The 26,293-nt window shown below is 41.3% G+C and overlaps 1 protein-coding gene across 13 annotated transcripts in view; it reads left to right on the plus strand.

The window, feature by feature from the left end:
- Positions 1-26,293, plus strand: part of ENOX1 (ecto-NOX disulfide-thiol exchanger 1) — a 533,277-nt gene that overhangs the window by 473,857 nt on the left and 33,127 nt on the right. For 12 of the 13 annotated variants that reach the window (XM_070480830.1, XM_070480828.1, XM_070480825.1 and 9 more), the window contains 2 exons: positions 846-953; positions 5,353-5,409. The exons of the other annotated variant lie outside the window; for it this stretch is intronic. In XM_070480830.1, coding sequence (XP_070336931.1) covers positions 846-953; positions 5,353-5,409 — 165 coding nt within the window. The remainder of the gene's footprint in view (positions 1-845; positions 954-5,352; positions 5,410-26,293) is intronic. 13 annotated transcript variants of the gene reach the window in all.

A 26,293-nucleotide genomic window follows, 5' to 3' on the forward strand; every position in this document is an offset into this window, starting at 1 on the left:
GCACTTCTGTGTTTTCAAACCAGTCCTTTGTGGTCAAGAAGCTTTGAAGACGCATAGCTGTCTCCAGGCCTTTTCTGAAGTTTTGAATGCGTTCTCCAGCCTGTGTATAGAGTAACATATAAGCATGTTCCAAATAATGAGTGCTGGGCAGCACAGTGCTTTTGGCAGACCAGGTAAGCCCCTCCCTGAGTTACAGTTGATAGGGCGAGGAAAGCTCAAGGCTTACCGAAATCCCTTCAGTGGCCCTGCTTCAAAACAGCAGTGTGTAGGCCATAGCTTAGTGTTTTGACAGCTTATATCAGCAGTTTTCTCGGCTGATATATTGATTGCAGTTCGACCCTCAGTCCTGCTGATCTAATAAAACATCACCGTCATAACAGAGAAAGTAAAAGGATCTTCTGTGGTCCCAGCCACTTGGTGAAGTAGCTTGGCAGAGCTACAGAAGGCTAGCTCTACTGTCAGATGTAAAATGAAGTAACCTTGGACAAGCGGACTATTTATATTTTTTTATCATTTAATTTCTTTATCAATATGTTTTGGCTTATTAACACTGTTCTACATATTTTTACAACTCTGCGTTTTTTCAAAGGAATATAATGGTACCTTCACAAATACTAAAACAGTTTTGTGGCATCATTATCACAAACAGCCTAATAATGTGGCATTAACAATACTCGTTACGCTCACTGCAGGGGGAAATAACACACAAAAAAGTGAACTGAAGTCTGGATTATGCTTTAAGACATAAAAATCCTCTCGGCGTGTTTTTGAATGGGGCATTTTGAATATCTGACAATCACCTGGCCTTCAGTCCTACTTATCCAAAATGAACTTTAATTTCACAGCAATTGCTGAGCATCCAGGAGGAGTTAAACAACAAAAAGTCAGAACTGGAGCAAGCCAAGGAGGAGCAGTCCCACACGCAGGCATTACTTAAAGTCCTCCAAGAACAGGTGAGTGACACAGCAGCTCTGATCACCAGTCGGTTCCGACGCTGACGTACCTCTCTCGTGCCTGGCGCGCGCACGCGTTGCTGAAGTTCATCTGCAGCACGATCAGCCTGTGCCCTGCCCAACCTCCTAGCAGCTTTGCTATGTGGAATTTACACTCTCATTCCCAGCACCTCTGTTCTGACTCTTGTTCCTCTTTAGACCTGACCCCAAGCCCCGCCAGGAATGTGTGAAAGTTTCTTCCCGAAGACAAATGAATTTTGATACCCAGTTCTAAAATATTGGTAATGCAGATATATTAGATATATTTCGAAGCAAGCAGCTACTTTCCTCTTAAGTCTAATAGTGAGGAAAATGGGTTTAGCATAACCCATGGTACTCCTGCAGACACAGGAATAGAAAGACTGGTTCATAGCAACATTAAACAAATACCTTCGCCTTGCATCAGGCCACTTATCTAACCACGGCGAGCAACAAACCTTGTGTATGAAGTTTGTAAATCTGATCGTTTTATCCTGGCTTTCTTCGATACTTAAATGCGGCTTGACACTGATAAGTGGATTTGGAAGTATTGTCTTACGGTGGGGTGAGACAGATTGCTGGCAGCAGAGTGAAATCTAAGCCTGGTATCCACAGGGAAGGCTCTTGAAATGCTTTCCTATTTCTGGCCTTCACACACTGCCAATGACGTCATCAGTGGTAATTGGGAGGAAAAAAATCACACATAGTAACCCTAACCCTTGGTGGGTAATCAAATTTAGGTTGTTTTAAATTTTTCACTCACAGCAGTTTATGAGAAGATTATTTGTACAATATAAATAACTTCGAAAGTGATCTTTTTAAAAACATGAAGTTAAGAGAGTATGACCTCAGCTGTGACTCAGCCACTTTACAAGTGATTTCCATTTTTTAATGGTGTGGCATCAAGAAACTGTATTTTTAGTTACTTTCCCCTAAAAGTATAAGTGATTTGTGAGGGAAAAATGAAGATGTTGGATAGTTGCTAAATTTTTATAACTTTGGAGGAAGATGCTTTATAAAATTAATCATTATCTTTATGTGATTAATATAGATGCAGTAACTTAGACTGAGGCTGAATCTTTGTGATTTTGGATAAGTTAGATTGAACTGAAAAATACTGTTGACTAAATTTACCATGACCTACTGTCCAAGAGACCTAAAGTCACTGTTTTTTCTTCCTTTACATTATTAAAAGATTCCCAGCAAAGTGAAACTGATTCAGTCCAGCTTTCCTCCTGATCAAGTAGACACAGCTCTGAGCTTTGCTGTTTTATGCTCTGTCTCTGTCTCCTTGATTTACTGGGACAGGGAAAGGTGAATTTCTCTTTTCTCCAAATGACTCAAATCCTTTATTTTGATTTGAAGTCCAAACTGCAGTCATAAAAACAGGTTCTAAGTTTTGCAGAAAGAATTGATAAATTCTTGTTATGGCGTGCGTTTTTAAGGAGCACAGCACACACACAGGCGATGGTGAAGCATCACACTTCACTCTCCATTCAATAAAAAATAAATAAATCGGGAATGTAAAGAAGATTCAGAACAACTAAAATTATTAAAGACCTAGGAAATATGACTGAAGAGGAAGCATTTTTAAATCTGCTGTACTGATTTAAACTGGATGGCTCCTTTCAAGCAAAGGCACTGAGATTCCACAAATCTAAGAGGGCCCACAGCAGCCAAGTGCATTTGGTTGCTATCACCAGCACCAGGTGGTTTTCCTGAGAGCCCCTCACCTGGTGCCTCTGTCATCCTTGCAGATGGGCGCATGTGATGGACATGCTCCCTCCATCTCCCTGCAGCCACCCACACACAGATACACACTTAAAAACACACCCTACCTCCACGAGCATTGCCTTATGAAGCTTTCTTTGGATTGTGTAGAGTAATCTACATGTATAAACAGCTTTTCAGTGCCTGCATAGATAGGGCCTAAACAGAAGGCCTCACTCCTGGAGATTCTGACTGTATGGGCCTAGAGTCTTGCTATTACACACACACACACACACAGGAAAAGCTCTATGCTTCTCTGAAGACTTGGAATTTTGCATGTCAAAGTGACTGCCACTTGATGAGGATCCTGAAAAGAAAGAACAGGTCCTGAGGGCAGACCCTTACCATCACTAGGCCCCACCCCTTCCAAGGAACGCAGGGTCATTCCCTCAGCTCTCCAGAAGGTTCCCAGCCCTCCCTGCTTGCTCAGATTCAGTTTCTCTAGGTCCCTCCAGTTCCCACTGGTTCCTGCCTTTCATCGCCTTTTCAAAGGTGATAGCTTCCTACATGTGGAGCTTGTTCACAAGCCCAGGTATCATCAGACAAGATGTTCAACCCCTTCTTGTGGAGGTGAGGAGCAGCTCGAGGAGAGAACAGGGAGCAGACCAGTGAGGGCAAAAGCGGAGGCTGGCCTGCAGCGTCAGCTGTGAGGAGTGGCCTGGGGTAGTTCTGGCAGCAGAGGGCAGGGGGAGTAAGGATACCGGTGGACAGGGAGTGAGAGGAGAGCACGTGAGTAGCATACAGAGAGAGGGCAGAGCAAAAGGACAGCATGGAGTCGTCGAAAGATGGAATTTATTTAAAAGGGAGAAGTAGAGCAACGGGCATGTTCCTGCTAATAAATATGTAAAGGTGGAACAGGCTTTAACAAAATAGTCCTTTACTTCTGCTGAAAAATAAAATTCCCAGCTAACCCCACTCTAACTCACGGAAGCACGAGTCACAGGACCTACACTGGGATGAGCAGAGAGGGCTGATGGAGAGGAAGACGATGAGGAGCACTTACCATAGGAAAACCTTAAGATGGGAAAACGTAGAGGGTCTTTGTTTTTTTTTTTTTTAAAGATTGGCACCTGAGCTAACAACTGTTGCCAATCTTTTTTTTTTGTTTTTCTGCTTTTTCTCCTCAAATCTCCCCAGTACGTAGTTGTATATATTAGTTGTGGGTCCTGCTAGTTGTGGGATGTGGGACACCACCTCACTGTGGCCTGATGAGCAGTGCCATGTCTGCACCAAGGATCCAAACCAGCGAAACCCTGGTCACTGAAGCGGAGCACACGAACTTAACCACTCGGCCACGGGGCCGACCCACTAGAGGGTTTTTTGAGTCCTTTTGTGCCCTCTGATATTATTCCTCTCTCTGAGGTGCACTTTTTCTTTTCATATATATCCCACAGTGCCCATGCTCCCTTGTATTTGTTATGTGTAGAAACATCACTGAGGTAGCCCTGACGAACAGTGGGCAGAATGTTCATTTTCTTAAGTGGGAGTGATGTGGAAATGAGCAAAGTGCCTTTGGTCCATAATCGGCTGCCCCATGCTCACCTTATTCATGCCACCATTCTTTCGGCAAAGCCTCTCTCTTGGCATGAAGAGTGTAAGGCTTTCTTTCTGAGAGTTTGATACTGCCTTCAAAAGACTAAAGAAGCTTTTGTTTTAATACATACAAGTAGCCAGAAAGAACCAATGCTCTGAATCAAACACATTGGTGGCATATGCACATTTATTTTCTTTGAAACTTTAAGCATTTATTTCCCACCATGAATACTTTATTTTAGGCGTAAAACAAAGGCATACAGAAGATGCTGCTTCCTAAGTGTAATAAGCCAGGAAGAAATACTAGCAGATAGCTGCCGGGCCTGCTCACTCTGTGCCCTTGCTCTCTGCCTCCAAATGTTTGCTTTGAGCCAGGCTGGGATAAAATGCCAATTAAAAGTTTCCAGAAATTTCCTGATTACTGATTACTCCTAAGCCTTCTGAGAGAGTAGAGAGAGTAGTGTTTTCAATGTTCATTGCTAAAAATCTCCTTTGAGAAATAGCTTTTCTTCTAATGCCTCAGTGACCAAGGAGATCTTTCCAATTCTTCCTGTGAGAAAAGAAGCAAATGATCTTTTTGTAGGCCTGCAGAAACAGTGTCAGTCGTTCAAATGTGTTCTCAAGGAGGACATGCACAGTAGCACTGCGGCATATTAAAACAACCAAAAATACATCATTCACGAATAACCGTTAGTGTAACATCATTTAGCTGGTGGCAACTTGCAAACACTGCTGGGTTTAAATTAATAGCAATGCAATGAGGAAATGAAATCATTTATTATTCTTAAGAGCCAATTTTATACATTTTTATGCCTATGGAACTGCTTTCTAATCTTATTATTTAGAAAATAATGACCAAGACCCATTTACTTTTGCCAGCCATCAAGTTTCATAAAATATTGGTCTCAAACTGGTTTCAGTAAGACTCATTAGAATTATGTGCTCCATCTATTTCTTCTCGTTGGAATTTTTATAAAGTGCAACCTCAGAGAAACCAAAGTTAACAGGATGATGTACACAACATATGTGCTTACTTATTCATTTGGATTTCTTTTGTTTTTTTTCTTAAAATTTCCAGTTAAAAGGTACCAAGGAATTGGTCGAGACCAATGGCCACAGCCATGAGGACACAAATGTAGGTACCACTAACCTGGTATTTATTCTTCTTGCTTGATGTTGGTTGAATGCCCACAGGAATGTGGGCATTCTATTTATAACACAAAGGAAATCAGAAGCCCTGCCTCTCAGTGGCTTATAAAGATTACTGTGTATGGTTTAGCAATAAAATATGGTAGACGGGCACCGCTATTGTTGGCTTGGTTACCAAATGTCAGTGTAGAAGTACTTGAACTAATCTCTACTGCAAAAATTCTAATCTTAGCGAATTTGTTTGAACCGTTTATATTTTCAAAATTACAGACTAATGATGTGTTAGGGCAAATGGAATGAGACCCAACAGGGTAATAAGTTGTGTATTACATGTAAATTTATTAAGTTTGCCTGTCAGTGAAAACGATAATGAAATGACCGATATGCTGAAGAGGTTTCAGAGCAAATCCCTTCTCCCAGCAAAGCCCTTGAAAGTGTACCTCTCTTCTGCTTCTGACCCAGAACAGTAGCATGATGCATCTGTCTTCTTGATATAGAACATAATGGTACAAGATCCCAGACAGCACCCTGACTTCATCTCTTACTGTTCCTCGAATTGCCCCAAATTAGTGAAGTACTCGCTTTGCCTTGGAAGTTCTTTAGTCTCAGATGGAATATTATACCATGTAGATCATTGTCTCTCCATATGTTTAATGGTTTTGTTTTTGTCTTTTTCTAAATCTCCCTGATATCTGTATGCATTTGATTATCCTCATCACAGAAAATGCTTACTAAGCAGTTCTTCTCACATAACAGAATCAGACATGGTAATGAATGCCTGATTAAGCTAAAGCTAGGAGAAATTATACATTTCATGTTCACTCTTGTTTTAATTATATGCAGCAGAGAGCCTGACATTCAGAGTGCCAAAAAATACCTCTTATTAATTACTGTTCCTACCAAACCAGATATTTAACATATGGATGCTTATTGAGAACCTACTGTGTACATGGAGTTCTGCTAAGTGCTGGGGAAGGAGATGGTTACAAAGAAATATAAGGCTTGCTGTCTGTCCTCAAAGACCTTATGACCGAGTTGAGAAATTAAGGAACACATGGGCGATACACAAGATGTAAATGTGCAGGAAGGCGAGGCTGCTGTGATGTGGTGTAATTTGAAATCTGGACTTTGCTGCTTATTAATTGTGTCAACTTGACAAGTCACTTAACCCCTCTAAGCTTTGTTTTTCTCATTTGTAAAATGGATGACAAAGCCTACCTAAAAAACTTATTGTGATGTTGTAATGAGCTAAGGCACGTGAAAACCTTAAGGTGTTGTCGTTCTGGTTTGTTTGTGTTGGATAATCAAGACTGGCCTCCTGGACCTGTGGGATTTGGGTTTGGCTTTGAAGAACAGACAGTGAGATTGAGAAAGTAGGAAGCTAGAGGAGGAAACCATTCATACAGAACTCTCCATAGACAGTATTGTGACCTAAGTAGAGTTTGTCTTCCCACTCCAATATTTCATTACCCCATCCTTACCCTAAGCCCCTTTCCAGGGTCCTGTCTTCTAGAGACACATTGCTGCCACGTTCTCAACCAAAACTTGCATATGCCCTCTCCTCAGAGTCAGAGTCCCCGCTGCGCCTTCCGAGGAAGCTGCATCTAATCCAATAAACCAAAGTGGCAGTATGCCTCAATTTCCTGGTCTATAAAATGAGGATGATATTACCTACCTTTCCTTCCTTAAGGCTTATTGTGAGAAGCAAATGAGATAACGGATGTGGAAGCGCTTTGTAATTGCGAGGTTCTATCTGAGTAAGATGTTGTTGTGATTGAATTAAGTTAGATGATACGTGTAAAGGTCGGCCTAACACAATATCTATCCTGCAGGCTCCTTTTTTTGAGGAATGTCAACAGCATTTAATATTAAATGGGAAAAGTGAAAGGAGATCATCTTTGAGGTCTTTTGTCCTTTCTAGAGGAAAGTTTCTAGATTTTAAAAATACCTCTCTAGAATCCATGATGTGGACTTTGTAGTCAACCCAAAGAAATGACAGTGGAGAGATGGGTTCAAGGCAAATAGGAGGAGGGGTAGCACGATGACTTGGTGGGTGAGAGACTTAAGGAACGAGAGAGCCCAGTAGAACATTCCTGTCACAGCTGGTGGCCTCCTCTCTCGCTGAGCAGAGGGCCAGGCTAGATTTTACCATCACTGCCTGTTTTTTCAGGGGTTTCCCAGTAGGTGGATCATTCAAGTCTCCTTCTCTTTCCTGTCTGTAGTGTTGCCTCCTTTGGGCAGTTTCCCGAGCACCTCCACTAGGGTTATGTGAAAGAAAAGAAACAAAAATCAGTTATTTTGGCCACACATTTGGAGCGCTAGCAAAACATCTTGTGGAGTTATTTTTAAACGTCTGAAATGAAGTCTACGTGTCATCTCAAGTGTCCACCAGCCCTGCAGTGGTCAAAGGACATGAGGCTTTCAAAGCAGATTGAGGGGGTTTGAATCCCTTCTGATAACTGAATAGCCATGTGAGCGGAGCCACTTATTTGACCTTTTTTTTTTTTTTTTTTTTTAAAGATTTTATTTTTTCCTTTTTCTCCCCAAAGCCCCCCGGTACATAGTTGTGTATTCTTCGTTGTGGGTCCTTCTAGTTGTGGCATGTAGGACGCCGCCTCAGCGTGGTCTGATGAGCAGTGCCATGTCCGCGCCCAGGATTCGAACCAACGAAACACTGGGCCGCCTGCAGCGGAGTGTGCGAACTTGACCACTCGGCCACGGGGCCGACCCCACTTATTTGACCTTTTTGACCTTCACCTTCCTCATCCTTGAATGTGCTAAATGAAACCACGTACATAAACACCTGGCCCAGAGTATGTACCCAACAAGTATCCGTTCCTTCTCCATGCAGCAGTATCAATAGTATTTCATATGCTAGGCAGTAGTTTAACAGGATGAATTTTAATGCAGATCAGAGGTTTAAAGCCTCTGGCCCAGAAGTTACTGACTGAGACCTATAGATTTTGTGTGTGTGTAATTATTCACATGTGGAGGCTGGAATTTAATATTATTATCATTTATTAATAATAATTATACAGTGGACTGGTGGCTTAGCTGGATATGAGAGTTGACAATTACTTTTTAAAAACAAATATATTACTATAAAAGTAAAAAGAATAAGATTGTGTGAAACTGGAAAATTACAGAAAAGAATATAGAGGTAAAGAAAAATAACTTAGTATGTCATTACCACTATTCATATTTTATTTTAGTTCTTTCCAGTCGTGTGGATGTCTATGACCAGGGGGAAAAATCCATAAATAAATGAATATATAAATCTTATCATATTGTCTTCAGTTTTGTATGTTTTTGATTTCTCATTATATCATAAGTATTTTTCTTGTCACCAAATGTTCCTCAAAAACATGATTCTTAATGGCTGTATAATGTAGATATGAAATAATTTAACCACACGCCTATGTGTTAGGCATTTAACTTCCCATTTTTTAACTATTATAAATAATGCTGCAATTAACATGCTCATAAATCTTGTTCTGCGTCTCTCATATTTATATCTGGTGGATTCTCTGTATTAATAGCTGTGTCACACAGTCTGGCAGGGAGCTTCAGACTTGCAGAATTGTTTGGCATTCAGCATGTTAGTGTGGCAAATGCATGCTTATGGTATCCGTTAGTCGTCCTGAGGGAACCCACGAAAAGCTATGTCTTGTCTTGCAACTTCCTAACTCTTTTGCCTTAGTCTCAAGAGTTGTCTAGCTTATAGGATGCTAGCCACACCTAGATTTGGTCTGTTACTATTACTTTTCTATTGTTTTTACCTTTTATTAAATAGCAGTAGTATCTGACCAACACCTTGTCTTGTATTCTTGAGGCCCCAAACAAAGGCACCCTTACAAAGCCCACCTTTGTCCCCATATCACAAAATCTGCGAGCACATGACCTTGAGAAAAGTTTTTGAAGGCCAACCTAAAACCATTAGAACCAGAAACTGAGATCAACTGCAAAGGCCTTGCTCTCCAAGAGGATTGCACTTACTAATGTTCAATAGGTTTTTCTTTGTATTTGAAACTGGGTATATTAATGACAGCAGGGCAGTCCAACCTTTTAAGTGTACCCAAGTTTAAAATTAGCCTTTATCCCAGTTCTTTTAGAGATTTCAGTTATTCCAGATGCAATTTTCTTTCCTAAAAAGCAAGGCTATGATTTTTCCTTTGATCTCCATCTCTGAGCTGTCTCCTACTCCCTAGGACTGCTGAATAACTAGCCTGATCTCTGGTAATTATGCATTACAGATATCGAAATCTTAAATTAAAAAAAGATAATCTGTCCTCATCTAGCATCTTTTTGATGACCTTCCTCCCTCCCAGAGGTATCACCACCTGTGATCCTTACACGCGTATGTTTGGTGAGAAAGTGGACGGAAAGGAGAGAATGAGAGAAATGTAGGAAGAAGTCGGAGGAGTCAAATGAAGTGGCAGCTGAAGCCTGTAATGTACGGAACAATTTGGTCTAAAAGTTTTCCATGCATTTTCTCTCCTCCCCTTCCTGTTTCTGCTATAGGATACTGCTACCGCACACCCTCATTTGCACAATTCACACTCACACACTGGAGTTAGAGAAATCATTTGCAATCTGTAAAGAGGTTTAATTTGTGATACTGAAGGTTATCACTGTCAGGTAGAACGCCTTCCCCACTCAACAATAAAACAAAAACACAAAAGAGGAAAGACTTTTCAGCTTTGCACGTCGCCTCTGTAAGAAAATAAATCCTCAGAGTTGTCTTTAAATCTGTCAGAGTAAAGACGTTAGGAGAGTATGGAAGAGATACGGTGTGAAGAACATTCTCCAAGTTTAGTCCACTGCTGCCGAAGCTGTTGTTAACCATGTATTTTAATGAGGTATATGGCGGAACCTCTGTAGGTGCCAAGTCCTTTGGCTAGTTTCAGAATGTGGCTTTCATCCTTTAGGCAGGTGAGCGTGAGAGATAAGAATGCATGCTGATGTATTAAACAAGGCAAGGAGGAAAAAGACAAACCCCACAGGAAGGTGGGACCATATTCCCAAAGGCACAGACAACTCAGGTTCTATCCTTTCCTCCCATGACAACTTGCTGCCTGCTCTTGGGGGCCCTGATCTTGAACTGGAAGAGGAGTACACAAGACAGTAACACCTCAACATGAGGATTCGCACCTCCTGCACCCCACCCCACGGACTCTATCAGAGGGAACGTAAGCACCCAACCCAACAGGCATGTGCCTAGCAGAAACTGGGGTGAGAGACTGTAGATGTCAGAGGCCTTCCAGCCCCTGCGTGTCTTTCTTCTCACAATCTCCCGCTGCCCTTGGCCTGTGCAGAGTCCCTCAGTTTGTGTTCCAACACAGCCTGCCATCCCTTTTTTACTCAGTAAGTCAACAGTATTCATTGAGGGAGACAGCAGAGTGTAGGGGTTCAGAACAGATCTGGGCGCCAAGCAGACTGGTTTCAACTTGGCTCCACCACTTTCTGTCTGGGTGACCCTGAGCGATGCACTGAACCCCTGAACCACCATTTTTTTCACTTCTAAAATGAAGGTAATAATTGCACCTACCTCACAGGGTTATTGCGAGCATTGCTTAGCAGCGTTGATGTGATTGGTGCGTGTTAGCTGGTGTTATTACTCCAGCCTTCCACATGCCCGGTGCTGTGCTAGGTTCTGGAGATCCGTTGGTGAGTAATGCAGACGTGGTTCCTGCCCCACCTGGAACTGACTCCCTTCATCATGCCCTGCCCTTAGCAAAGCTTGTCTTCTGTTTCATTCCATCAGGACTCACTCTCTGCCTTCAGGTCAATATCACAGTGGAATAATGGGCTTGAGGTAACTTATTTGTGTGTTTCCAGCAACTCTCTGGAGATAAGACCTTTACTTAGAAGGATTGGCTCTATGCAGAGGAGCCTGGTGGGAGTGCAGCATGATGCATGGGTATATAGGGAGCTTTAAGACCCCTGGAAATCTCGCCACTTTGTCTTCCTTCAGGGAGAGATGGACCCACATCTGTAGATGCTTGAGGTCACCCTTGCTCTATAGATGTCTGAAATCAAGAAAGTGGACTTTTCATGGACTAATATTTCCTTCACCCTGTAATATATGACTCTGCTCACATATTAAATGCTCACACCTGGAATTTGGCTTTTTCCTTATGTTGCAGCTCCTGTAACATCATTGCCTTTCTCCTACTGATGCTTCCTTCCCCACCTCTACCCCAACTCCATCCTCCACATCCTCCTCCCCCAGACAGGTGCCTTCTTCCAGCTACTTTACCACGTTTTCTGCTGTGAAGTCCATAATTCCATCTGAAAAAGTCCACTCACATCCCAACCCAGCACCCTTGAAAAGGATTGATGACGGGAAGAGACCCTGTTAATACACCTGCTTTCCAGCACATGCAGAGCTCCGAGGAAGGATTAGAGCAGGAACTGCTGTCAGAAATAGGCAGGAGCTGGCTTCATGGTTAGTTCTTTAGTTTCCAGTAAATACTCAAGAGAAGTTTCCTTACCAGGTGCCTCACTATCAACCGACGATGTGTGTTTCCACAGCTGGAGCGTGGGACAACAGTTTGTCCTTTTTGTCAGGACAGGAGTTGGCGGAACCTGCTTGGCCACTGGTGGATTTGGAACATGTAAACAGGATTAGTGCGTGTTTAATAACGCTGACAGGTTGGGTTTAGAGAAGTGAAAATACCTTCTTCCCCCAGGCCACGTTAAAGAAAGTCAGGCAGAGGAGACGTAAATTCAGCTCTGTGTGAGATGGTCTGACGTGGGCATGGATACCTACACAGCTAAAACCAAGATCTGAAACAAAAGTTTTCCATTTTGGAGACCAAATAGACTTCCCCAAAAAGGTTAATGATAATCCTACCTGATGTAGAAGAAAATGCAATTGTTTAAAATGGAAGATTTTATAGATCCAATATACGTACATATAAATGCCCTTATCTGAAGAGCACCATATTATTTTTGTGGAAAATTTGGAAAATGCATAAAAATATAAAGAAAAAAATCACCATCTGCAATCTCACTCAGACATTAGTGTCTCCTCCCCCTCTTTGTGTTTCCTCCATCTTGGTCTATGTGCACATATATACATTTTTACCAAACTTACAGCATATCACATGGGCAGTTTTGCAACCTACATTTTTTTCCTTATAAATCATGAGCATTTCCCCATGTTCTTAAATGTTTTCTTAATATGACTTAATAACTGCCTAATACTTCATGCCACAGATGTGCTCTAGTTTATTTAATCAGTCCCTGCTGTGGGACTTCAAAATATTATTTGTTTTTGCTGCCATGGATAGCATGCCATGAATATTCTTCAACAATGTATTAGTTAATTCATCCACCATTTAAGCACTTTTTAAATGGGGAAGCTTTTCCGCTTGCTTGGGATTTAGGGATAGAGGGAGATCCAGTGATTCTTTAAAAAGATTAAAACTAAGCCCTGACATGGTAAGTGATGAAATACACAGCCAATAATAATGTCTAGATGCTACCACATAGAGAAGATACTGAGTTCCCCAACAGGAGAGGGAAACAGCTCCCAAGAATATTTGCATTCTGAAGAGAGAGGCAAACTGTGTATACTTCATGAATAACTTAGAAGGATACTGAGACTTGTTATTTGGAGTTTTGCACTGTGGACTGGAGGTCAGTCTTCTGGGTGGTCAAGGGATTGTAGAGCCTGTTCTCTGTGTGGACCCCAGACCACGGCTCATGGACCCAGGCTGCCACTACCCAAATGCGGTGTGTCTACCCTCTTGAGAGAGTATATGAGATTGAGAAGAGTGCTCAATTGAAAGAACAAAATGGGTTCTAACCCCAAACAAAACATTAAGCTTTTATTTCTAATATGGCCAAGAAGATACACATAAGCTCCAAACTATCACCAAGAGGTGCAGACATAAGCATGCAGACGTGACTTGAGTGCGAGCAATCTCATCTTGAAGTCGAATAAACCTAGAGGGGGCCCAATCCCAGTATACCTGCCTCCCATGAGAAACAGCTTAGCACTGCCTGATATGCTGATCAAAAACGAACAGGAGAAAAGTTTAGGAGCATTTATGAACAAAGCCAGGCACCCAAAAGGTAGACGGAAGCAGAAGTTTGTTCTAGTGTCTCTTAGAGACAGCAGCGGAGAGTGAAGGGCCTCCTTTCCTCAAGCAACTTCAGTTCCTGCTAACCTATCAGGATCAGTGATCTAGAAAGAACGAGGAACAAGGATCCACCAGTAGGTGAACTTCCCTTCTTCTAAGTTCTGTATGTTACTCAGGAGTCATAGGGCTTCCTAGATGTTTATTGTTGTTGTTTTTAGAATATTACATGTTTTACGGTGATTTCCACACTCCTAGTTTCTGCTAACCACACATGAGACCAGGAAGGCTACTGGCGTGAAATGTGCCAGCCAGGGCTGGGGCCAGCATCGGTCACCTCTCCGTCTGTGACTCTGGTCTTCCTCAAGGACTCCCTGCTCAGCGCTCCTAGCTCTCCTGGGAGAGTTGTGTATTGCTGCAAAGGGCTGTCATTCTCTTTTTGCACACACTGCTCATCTCCAGACCTCATCCGTCACATTGCCACATAACTCACTAGACTGTGGCACTTCTTTGAGGAAATGCATAGGACGATGACCAGGAAGAAAAGTAGGTGGAAAGGTGGAAAGAAGAAGAAAGGGGGAGGACACAGGAAAGACCACAACCAGAAGTTTCCCAAAGTTTCATCCCTTTCTGCAGCCCACCAGCACTTCTAAATCAGCGCTAGCAGGCAGAAGAGCAGGGGCTTTCACTGTCCCATACAGCCTGCTTACGCTAGTAGGGAAACCTGCCTTCACCAAAGAGGTGTCTGTGGTTGCACGAATATCCACACTTAATGGAAACGTCATCCAAAAATAAATTTGATGCAAAAATCTCAGATGTTAATCTGCAAATAATGCATTGGTGGGCTTCCTAAGGGAGACTACACCGATTAGAGTTGGAAATAAATATGTTCAAATTCCCCACAATAAGGTGAAATGTCTTCTAATCTTTCAACCTCAAAATTCTTTCTAGCTCTGATGGGGACGCCTCTCTCTGTTCCCTCCCTGCCCTCTCTCGAGCCTGTTGGTGGGAATCATCCCCAGCTGTGGGTTCACTGCCTGCCAGCTCAGCTTCAGCTCCCCGCTTCCTGGCCTGCCCAGAGGGACACCCAGTCCCACTGCTCGCCCAGGCAGCAGACATCCTGTTGGTAGCACCTGTAACAGGGCATTGGAGTCAAACCTCCAAGAAGGTTGCGGCTTTAAAATCAAACCTCACACTTGCAGATTTAAATCGAACTTAGCGTGTCACAAAATTCCAGAACTTCAGCAAACCACCCCGCCGTGTGAATCCCCGCCGTGTGCTCCTAGTTCGGGCAGAGCAGAAGTTGAACCGGGAAGGAAGAGGCATTCGATGGTCAGGTTCCTTATAGAAAGACTGTGGGGCTTTCCTGAAGAATTAGTCTTAGTTCTCAGCTGTGCGGGTGGCAGGGCTACAGAGGTCTTTGCCTTTTGCTCCCTGGGCAGCAGCCTGCTTGTAAACATGCAGAGAGTCACCAGGAGACTTGTGAGCAGCATCCTGCCTGGTATATGGCAGCTGTTTTCCGAACTCCGCAGGTCCTGAAAAGACTCACTGACCTTGGGACACTTAATAGTTTTTTTCAGATTTCTGTTTGATTTTTTTTTTCCAAGAAAATCCTATAAACCTCAGCGTTCCCTGCCCTGAAATTGCCCTTGTAGGGGAGATTTGTGGCTGTGTCGCTCAGGATCACCATCGTTTATATTGCTTTGTCACCTTCCCCATGGGATTACAGCGTGACTCTCTTCATATGGACAATTTCCAGACTGTCCATGTATGCTGATGAACTACTTATGTTTATAAGACTTTCAGAATCTAATTTATGCAGGCAGTTTCTTCCCATGCCAAGTTTGAGAAAGATGACTTGAAACTGAGAAATGTCTAAAAGTCCCCTTGTAAACCCCCAAACCTATTTGGGTGTGATTACCTGCTCCCCTCACTACACATAACACACACGGGTACACACACGGGCACAAGCATAACATGTCTCTGCAGCTGTAAGCTTATATATTGTTTCAGACCATTTTATATAACCAAATTGGTCTCCTTGGTAAGAACAGAATAACTACTGGCCTGATATTCAGAAGAACTGTTGGCCTGGTATCCTGAATAAATGGCTAATCAACAGGTCAAATTCAGCTAGGAACACCATTAAAAATTCTAAATAATTAGATTTTTTATTGATAATTCAGCTTTCATTCATCTATCATGTCATCTTTTTTGCCTGGAATGCAAATACCACCTGTTTTTAAGCCCAGCTCAATTCCCATTTCTTGGGGCCTTATCCTAAGATCAGCCCAAATAAGTTACTATCTTCTCCATATTCCCACAGTATTTAGCATCCTCCAAACATTCTGAACAACCCAGGTATGATAGGCCTGTGTCCTCAACTCTGTGTGTAAGTGCTTTAAGGGTAGGTCATGGTATGTATGCCATGCAGAACCTAATGCAGTGATGAGCCGATGTAGGTGGGTACATTTGTAATACATATAAAATATTTCTCAATTGATGATTGAATTGACATGGAATTTCCAGCAGCCTCAGACAGCTCCGTGAATCGGTTTGGCCTGGTTAGGTGGGAAATGCGAACACTTCCTTCTGTCTGTTATCTACGGGTCATCCTAAAGATAAGCGTATTTCATTCCATTTCACTTTAAGATGTGTACCAAAGTCTCGTAGACTGTGAAAGTTAGAACTGAGGTGGTAGCATTCACCTCATCCAACTTTCTTATTTTACAGGTTTTATTTTGGTATATGTTTTCTTGCCTAATTACTGTGTGTCTGTGAGTCTTACATTCTCGAAGACAATACTTCTGAAGCTTTAATAAGCAACAGAATCAGAGAGCTTCTTAAAAAACAAATCGCAAGGCTCCACCCTAGAATTTCAGGTTGGGTAGGTCTAGGCTGGGGCCTGAGAATTTGCATTTCTAATAAGCTCCCAGAGGATGCTGGTCTGTAGAACACACTTTGAGTAACTGCCACCTACTGTCCTCCCCAGTCCACGTTAGATGCAGCTCTGTGCTGCTACAGCACCCAGGGCCTTCCCCTGTCATAGTTTATATCACACTGTATCTTAATATATTTCACATGCCTGTCTATCCTCCAGACTTTTACGTTCCTTGAGAACAGGAGCCACTATTATTCATCTTTGAATCTTATCTAGCACAAAGCCTGCCATATAGTAGATGCCCAATAAATATTTGATGAATCAGTGGTGAAGGCTCAATAAATTCCAGTCAAACTATGCTGAACTGAGGTGTCCAGAGACTTTGTTTAGTCCAAATGTTGAACTTTGCTGCTATTCAACCTCAAAAAGAAGACATACAATTAGTAACTGCTGGACTCTGGTTCATGAGAAATCACTTCCAGTTGGAGAACATGCAAAAGATAGGTGGACTCACAGCTAACTCCTCCTAACTGTGCCCATCCAAGTCCACGTGACGGGCAGTGCAGCGTGGTAGGCACAGTGCTGTGTGTTGGGAGCACACCCAATCGCAGCCAGTCACCGTCCTCAGGGAGCACATGGCCCATCAGGAGACAGCATATGACTGGACAGGGAAATCACCAAAGACGAGCTTCAGTCGTCTCAGTAAGGAAGGGGACTTGGGGTGGGACTAGGGGCTTGAACAAAGTGGAGAAGTGGTGATTCCCTGAGAAATGACTCGGAGAGAAGGCAGTATAGACGCGTCGCTCCAGAGTCTGACTGCCTGGGGCCCAGTCTTGGAGTCACTACTTTGCAGGTGTGTGAACTTAGAATGCTACTTGCCTCATTTGTACCTCAATTTTTTCATCTGTAAAATAGGGATAATAATAGTATCAGCACCTGGCATCTACCAAGTACTCAGTAAGGGATAACTATTAGTAGTATAATCATTACCATTAGTTGTATTATTTTTTTTTCCAGAGGACCACAAATGCTACATCCACCAAGCGCCATGCATCAGCAATGCAGAGCACTTAGTTCTTGGAATATTTATCATGTATGGCATAGGCAAGAAGGCAGGGAAGAGAGAGAAGTGGATTTTAGTGTCCTAGGGGAGGGAGACCATTTGATGTTTACTAAGATCTCAGCGTATGCCCCGCAAACCTTGTGAAATTTGATTTTACTTTAATAATAATTAAATGTCTCTCTCTCCCATTTATCAGATCGCATCCTATCTATTCTTGTAACCTAATTTACCACTATAAAGGTCAAAAAACCTCTAAATTTTAATATTATCATTAGTAATGTAAACTCAGCAGGTGAAAATTATGATAGTGGGTGCTTTATAGCGAAGAAAAATAAGAAATGTCATACTGAGAAATGGACTGGGAAAATAACATGCCAAGAGCACCATAATACAATTAATCTTTACCAGCAATAGAGTCAGTATCATGCAAGATAAATCAAGCCGACTAATTCTGGATGCACAGACATACATTTAAAGGTATCTCACTTTAGTTTCTTCTGTTTGCTGCTCCATTTTTATTGGTTGAGGAGATTTTTCATGTCAGTACTTTTTCGGGCAATGAAAGGTATGGACTTGCGTAGATACAGCAGTATGGGTTACGTTTTTTATGTATTGAAGAGAAACACACAGCTGTTTTTGATCCAGTATATTTTTTCATTTAGCAACATCTACAGCGGCATACAGTAAAACTAAAAATAAAATACTACAACCTACACTTTAAATAACGAGTGGAGTTATTGGAATACAGAGGAATTTTTTTTCTCATTTTTAGATTGTTTTTATTTAATATGGCTGTCACAAAACTATACCAAAAGAAAGTCATTTAATTGCCAGCCTGAGACCATGGTTTAAGTGTAGTGGGAACTGTGATAGCTGTAATTAAGTTACAATTCAGGCACAGTGATGCTCTCCGTATTTAATGGTAAACATTACAAAATTGAAATTACTCTTTCTTATCAAAGTCTCTGTTCTCTTATTAAAAGTATATGTGGGATAATCCTATTTTTCAAGTAAGAACTAATAACAATAATATCTACATACACACACACACATATATTATATATGTGTATGTGGGAAAAGGGTTATATAAAAAAGGTAAATATCTGAATGTTAACAGTGCTTATATATAGGTAGTAGAATTTCAGTTAATTTTTATTTTCTCTTTATGTTTTGTAAATTTTCTACACTAAATATATATATTATATATTATATATATTATATTATATATATATAATATTTGTAATGAGAAAACCAAGAAAGATTATTAAGAATTAAAGTGAACTAGAGAATTGTCTGAAATTTTGGAAAAGAATGGAAAGGAAAAAGGTTGTAAGCTTATATTATGGTCTCCAAAAAAAGTTAATATTTAAATTAAAAACATGTTGAAAGTATTAATAATAGATACAAACTAAAAATTAACTTTTTCCTTTCTAAGATAGTAAATCAATTATTTTACTTTAAAATGATGCTACAACAAAGGCATTTAGGGACCAACAGGATGTAAAATGCCCCAAGCAATTGCCTTGTTTTGTCACTATCTACTTGCACATTCCTCATTACATCCTGTAAGTCACTCCAGGCCAAGGACACTGACCAAGTCCTGTGACTTCCAGTCAGTGTCACCTGTGAAGCTTATCCTCTCTATGGAGTAACAGATTCATTTGATTTAATTCAACAAATATTACCAAGGGCCTACTACTTATCCTTTCAAAGAATATTGGTTGCAGATTTACTATGTGCAGAAGACTGTGCTGGGTACCGAGGACATTGTTCCTGGGTAGAGAAATGATTACAGGTAGAACAACCACAGAGAGTCCAGGCAGGGATGCTTTTGAGTGACAGGGACAGCAGGTGTGCACTGGGACCATGCAGGAGAGGGAGAGAGATGGACGATGGGCTGGAAGGTCACTCTCAGCCCAGATGCTCTCCTGAGCTTGTGTCTCATGTTTCCATCTGCCTCCCTAAGACCTCACATCCAATATTTCTAAAGTACTGGAGCCGATATTGAGTTCTTTGTGATCTCTGATTCTAGTATCATTATTCTACTAGTCATCCAGACTTGACATTTAAATTTTTTTAAGTCTCTCCTCTTCCCTCTGCTTCACTCACAGAATCTGTCCATTCCATCTTTAGAATGGGCTCTGTATCCCCCCTTTTCTGTCTTTTCCCATCACCTCAGTGGTTCTGCCACATACTTGGGGTGTGACTGGAGCATCGCCCTGGGTCCCCTGCCTGGGCCTCTTCACCTGCTCAGCCAGTCCTACATGTGGCCGACTCTTGGTCTTTGGAGTGCTGCTTTGACCTCAGCTTTCCTCCTCCCACTTCTTACAAACCAAGAGAGCACGTTTACCACATCCTCTTCTTCATTGGCCCCAACGCTGCCTTTGAACCCTTCCCTGTTGCACAGACCGTGGTTACAACAAGTCACACCTGTCCAAAGGAAGTCTGTCACCACCTAACAGCAGCAGAGAGCCAGGCCCTGTCCCTGCTCACCCTGCTTCTCAGCTAGGCCCCTGCTGACTTTCTGCTGTGCTCCCCTTTCCTTTCATGACGCTGCAAGAGCCACTTGTCATCTGGCTGCCTAGAGCCCCTGCTGGCTCCCAAATGGGCCAGGACTGTGGTGTTGGGAGGGAAGAGATTTCCTCTACCCACTCTGGGTCCTTCTGGCCAGACAATGAGTTAAATTGACATGAGACAGAATAAGAGGAGAAAATCAAACAAAGCTTCATAATGTGCATGCATGGGAGAGATTCAGGCAAACTGAGCAACTCACCAAAATGGCGGAAGCTCTCACCTTAAATACCATACTCAGCTAAAGGCAAAGGAGGATGTTGGGGGTGGGGGGAGTCAGTTATGGGAGATTACCAGAAAAGCACAGTAAAAAAGAGTAAGGTTATTCTGCAGATTTAAGTCCTTGCCTTCCGTATTGAAAAGAGTTTCTAGAGATAAGGTCATCCCCATCTTTTTCCTGGTAAAAAGACACCTTTACAGATGGAGATTTCCTTTACAAATGTAAATGTCTCTTAACAAAGGGTAACTTCTACTTTTCAGAATTTCTCTCTTGTCTGCAGTTTTTAAAAGTAACCAGCCCAGAATAATCCTCATGCCAAAGACGCATTATGTTGGGGTGGCCAATTCCAGTCCCCCACAGTAGGCAGCCCTCAGAAGAGGGATTCAGTCCCAGTGCTCAACAGGCATTTTTCAACTGACACAGACCATAATAGGAGCCAGGAGGGCATTCAGGAGAGGCAGCCCAGCACAGTGGTTAAGATTCTGGAGCAAGACAGCATTGGTTCAAATCCCAAGTCTGCTTCCTACTAGTTGTGTGACCTTAGGCAAGTCATTAGCCTCTCTCTGCCTCATTTTCCTCATCTGTAAAATGGAAATACAATAGTACTGACCTTGTAGGGCTGTTCTGAGGATTAAATGAGTTCATATTTGGAAAGCTCTTATAATACTACCTGCACATAGTAAGCATTATGTAAGTGTTTATTAAATAAATATAACCAAGGATGATCTAAAAATAAGGCCACCAGGAGAAATGCTGTATCGGGATATCTCTGGCGCCTAAACTACGCTGAGTTTTCACCTTTCTTTGAAGCGTCCTTTTTTATGACCTATAACCAGTTCTCACCTATTTTAATCTTTGCAATTGGAAATCGGAGGAAACACAGTTCTTGGAGTTGTCTGAGGACATAATTCAGGCACCCTGGGTCCAACCATTGAACCTCAAGGAGGCAGAACATCTCAGCATGTAAAGTGGGGTCGTGGAGTAATGAGTCACTGCATGCTGGCTGAGGGCAGGAGCCCCCTTGTCTGTTTTCAGATCGTCTCTCTGAGGCTGAAGCCTGTGGGGCCTCTGAGGCATTCCTTGTGCAGACCCTGAACATCAAAGGCTTCTGAGGAAAGGGCACAGGTGGCTGGGAGCCCATGACCCTCGGGATTGGCAGTACCAGCCTTCAACAACTGATAAGATTAGCAAGGCCTTGGGACTTCTAACCCACAGAAAATTCCAGAGATCCTGCTTCTTCTTGGAGATTGATGCATTCTTACTTTCCCTTGAACCATAAGAAATTTTGAAGCTTACTCAATCACTCATTCTCATCAGTCCTTTTCTCATCCATTTGCTTTTTTTTTTTTAATTAAGGTTATAAAAGTTAACATCCTTGTGAGATTACGGTTGTACATTATTACTAGTCATATTGTAGGTACACCACTTCAGCCCTAGTGCCCTCCCCCATCCCTCTTTCCCCTGGCAACCACCGATCAGTTCTCTTTGTCCATATGTTAACTACCACCTATGAGTGGAGTCGTACAGAGTTCGTCTTTCTCTGTCTGGTTTATTTCACTCAACATAATACTCTCAAGGTCTATCCATGTTGTTGTGAATGGGACAATTTTGTCCTTTTTTATGGCTGAGTAGTATTCCATTGTATATATATACCACAACTTCTTTATCCAATCATCAGTTGCTGGGCACTTAGGTTGGTTCCATGACTTGGCTATTGTGAATAATGCTGCAATGAAGATAGGGGTGCATGGAACTTCTGGAATTGCTGATTTCAGGTTCTTAGGATATATACCCAGTAGTGGGATGGCTGGGTCATAAGGTATTTCTATTCTTAACTTTTTGAGGAATCTCCATACTGTTTTCCATAGTGGCTGCACCAGTTTGCATTCCCACAACAGTGTTTGAGGGTTCCCTTTTCTCCACAGCCTCTCCAACATTTGTCACTCTTGGTTTTGGATATTTTTGCCATTCTAGCAGGTGTAAGGTGATATCTTAGTGTAGTTTTGATTTGCATTTCCCTGATGATTAGTGGTGATGAGCATCTTTTCATGTGTCTATTGGCCATCCATATATCTTCTTTGGAGAAATGTCTGTTCATGTCCCCTGCCCATTTTGTAATTGGGTTATTTCATTTTTAATTGTGGAGTTGTGTGAGTTCTTTGTATATTATGGAGATTAACCCTTTGTCAAATAAATAACTTGTGAATATTTTTTCCCAATTAGTGGGCTGTTTTTTTTGTTTCAATCCTGTTTTCCCTTGGCTTGAAGAAGCTCTTTAGCCTGATGAAGTCCCATTTGTTTATTCTTTCTATTGTTTCCCTCATGTGAGGGGTTATGGTGTCCGAAAAGATTCTTTTGAAGCTGATGTCAAAGAGTGTGCTGCCGATATTCTCTTCTAGAAGACTTATTGTTTCAGGCCTAATCTTTAGGTCTTTGATTCATTTTGAGTTTATTTTAGTGAATGGTGAAAAAGAATGGTTGATTTTCATTCTTTTACATGTGGCTGTCCAGTTTTCCCAGCACCATTTGTTGAACAGACTTTCTTTCCTCCATTGTAGGCCCTCAGCTCCTTTGTCAAAGATTAGCTGTCCATAGATGTGTGGTTTTATTTCTGGGCTTTCAATTCTGTTCCATTGATCTGTGCATCTGTTTTTGTACCAGTACCATGCTGTTTTGATTACTGTGGCTTTGTAGTATGTTTTGAAGTCAGGGATTGTGATGCCTCCAGCTTTGTTCTTCTTTCTCAGGATTGCTTTAGCAATTCGGGGTCTTTTGTTGCCCCATATGAATTTTTGGATTCTTTGTTCAATTTCTGTAAAGAATGACATTGGAATTCTGATTGGGATAGCGTTGAATCTGTATATTGCTTTAGGTAGTATGGACATTTTAACTATGTTTATTCTTCCAATCCATGTGCATGGAATGTCTTTCCATCTCTTTATGTCGTCGTCGATTTCTTTCAAGAAGGTCTTGTAGTTTTCGTTGTATAGATCTTTCACTTCCTTGGTTAAATTTATCCCAAGGTATTTTATTCTTTTTGTTGCGATTGTGAATGGGATTGAGTTCTTGAGATCTTTGTCTGTTAGTTCGTTGTTAGCATATAGAAATGCTACTGATTTATGTATGTTGATTTTATACCCTGCAACTTTGCTGTAGTTGTTGATTGTTTCTAATAGTTTTTCTGTGGATTCTTTGGGGTTTTCTATGTATAAGATCATGTCGTCTGCAAACAGCGAGAGTTTTACTTCTTCATTGCCTATTTGGATTCCTTTTATTTCTTTTTCCTGCCGAATAGCTCTGGCCAACACCTCTAGTACTCTGTTGAATAAGAGTGGTGAAAGTGGGCACCCTTGTCTTGTTCCTGTTTTGAGAGGGATGGGTTTCATTTTTTGTCCGTTGAGTATGATGTTGGCTGTGGGTTTGTCATATATGGCCTTTATTATGTTGAGGTACTTTCCTTCTATACCTATTTTATTGAGGATTTTTATCATAAATGGATGTTGGATCTTGTCGAATGCTTTCTCTGCATCTCTTGAGATGATCATGTGGTTTTTGTTTCTCATATTGTTAATGTAGTGAATCACGTTGCTTGACTTGCGGATGTTGAACCATCCCTGTGTCCCTGGTATAAATCCCACTTGATCATGGTGCATAATCTTTTTGATATATTGCTGTATTCAGTTTGCCAAAATTTTGTTGAGGATTTTTGCATCTATGTTCATCAGTGATATTGGCCTGTAGTTTTACTTCTTTGTGTTGTCCTTTTCAGGTTTGGGGATCAGGGTGATGTTGGCTTCATAGAATGTATTAGGGAGTGCTCCATCTTCCTCTATTTTCTGGAACAGTTTGAGAAGGATAGGTATTAAATCTTCTTTGAATGTTTGGTAGAATTCTCCAGAGAAGCCGTCTCGTCCTGGACTCTTATTTTTGGGGAGGTTTTTGATTACTGTTTCTATTTCTTTACTTGTGATTGGTCTATTCAGATTCTCTATTTCTTCCTGAGTCAGTTTTGGTAGGTTGTATGAGTCTAGGAATTTATCCGTTTCTTCTAGGTTGTTCAATTTATTGGCATATAGTTTTTCATAGTATTCTCTTATGATCCTTTGTATTTCTTTGGTATCTGTTGTGATTTCTCCTCTCTCGTTTCTAATTTTATTTATTTGAGACTTCTCTCTTTTTTTTAGTGAGCCTGGCTAAGGGTTTGTCGATTTTGTTAATTTTTTTGAAGAACCAACTCTTTGTTTCATTGATCCTTTCTACTGTCATTTTTGTTTCAATATCATTTATTTCTGCCCTAATTCTTATTATTTCCCTCCTTCTACTGACTTTGGGCTTTGTTTGTTCTTCTTTCTCTAATTCCGTTAGGTGTTGTTTGAGGTTGTTTATGTAAGATTTTTCTTGTTTAGTGAGGTGAGCCTGTATTGCAATGAATTTTCCTCTTAGGACTGCCTTTGCTGCGTCCCAAATAATTTGGTACTGTGTGTTTTCATTTTCATTTGTCTCCCGATAATATTTGATTTCTTCTTTAATTTCTTCAATAATCCATTGTTTGTTCAGTAGCATGTTGTTTAGTCTCCACATTTTTGGCCCTTTCCCAGCTTTATTCTTGTAGTTGATTTCTAGTTTCATAGCATTGTGATCAGAAAAGATGCTTGATATTATTTCAACCCTCTTGAACTTATTGATGCTTGCTTTGTTTCCCAACATATGGTCTACCCTTGAGAATGTTCCATGCACACTTGAGAAGAATGTGTAACCTGCTGTTTTTGGATGAAGTGTCCTATCTATATCTATTAGGTCCATCTGATCTAATTTTTCATTTAATTCTATAATTTCCTTGTTGATTTTCTGTCTGGATGATCTGTCCATTGGTGTTAATGGGGTGTTGAGGTCCCCTACTATTATTGTATTGCTGTTGATGTCTCCTTTTAGTTTTGTTAATAGTTTCTTTACGAATTTTGGTGATCCTGCATTAGGTGTGTATATATTTTTAACTGTTATGTCATCTTGGTGGAGCGCCCCTTTTATCATTATATACTGCCCCTCTTTGTCTTTCTTTATCTGTTTTGCTTTGAAGTCTACTTTGTCTGATATAAGTATGGCAACACCTGCTTTCTTTTGTTCATTATTGGCTTGGAGTATTGTCTTCCATCCCTTCACTCTGAGTCTGTGTTTGTCTTTGGGGCTGAGGTGTGTTTCCTGGAGGCAGCATATTGTTGGATCTTGTTCTTTGATCCATCCTGCCACTCTGTGCCTTTTGATTGGAGAGTTCAATCCATACACGTTTAGTGTGATTATTGAAACGTGGGGGCCTACTGTTGCCATTTTATCACTTGTTTTCCAGTTCTTTTGCATTTTGTCCTGATGGAGAGCTGTTACTTTGTGTTATTGTCCTTCTGCTTATCTCCTTTGTTCTGGATTTTGTAAGCCCTTTCCTTTTTTTGATTTTTCAGGAATGAGTTTCTTCCTGAGCAATTCTTGAAGAGGAGGTTTTGTGGTGATGAACTCCCTTAACTTTTGTTTATCTGGGAAAGTTTTTATTTCTCCATTGTATTTGAAGGATATTTTTGCTGGGTAGAGTATTCTTGGCTGCAGGTTTTTGTCCTTCAGAGTTTTGAATATTTCATTCCAATCTCTTCTAGCCTGTAAGGTCTCTCCTGAGAAATCTGCTGATAGCCTTATGGGTTTCCTTTGTAAGTTATTTTCTTCTTCCTGGCTGCCCTTAGTATTTTCTCTTTGTCATTGACTTTTGCTAGTTTCACTACTATATGTCTTAGGGTTGGTCTTCTTGCGTTAATAAAGTTTGGAGATCTATTGGCTTCTGTAACATGAATTCCATTTCTCTTCCCAAGTTTGGAAAGTTCTCAGCTATTATTTCTTTGAACAGGCCTTCTGCCCCCTTCTCCTTCTCTTCTCCCTCTGGTATACCTATAATCCTTATGTTGCATCTCCTAATTGAGTCGGATAATTCTCGGAGAGTTTCTTCATTTCTTTTTAGTCTTAATTCTCTCTCTTCCTCTGCCTGAAGCATTTCTATATTCCTATCCT

The sequence above is a fragment of the Equus asinus genome, chromosome 11 (genome assembly GCF_041296235.1).
Source record: "Equus asinus isolate D_3611 breed Donkey chromosome 11, EquAss-T2T_v2, whole genome shotgun sequence".
Lineage (NCBI taxonomy): Eukaryota > Metazoa > Chordata > Mammalia > Perissodactyla > Equidae > Equus > Equus asinus.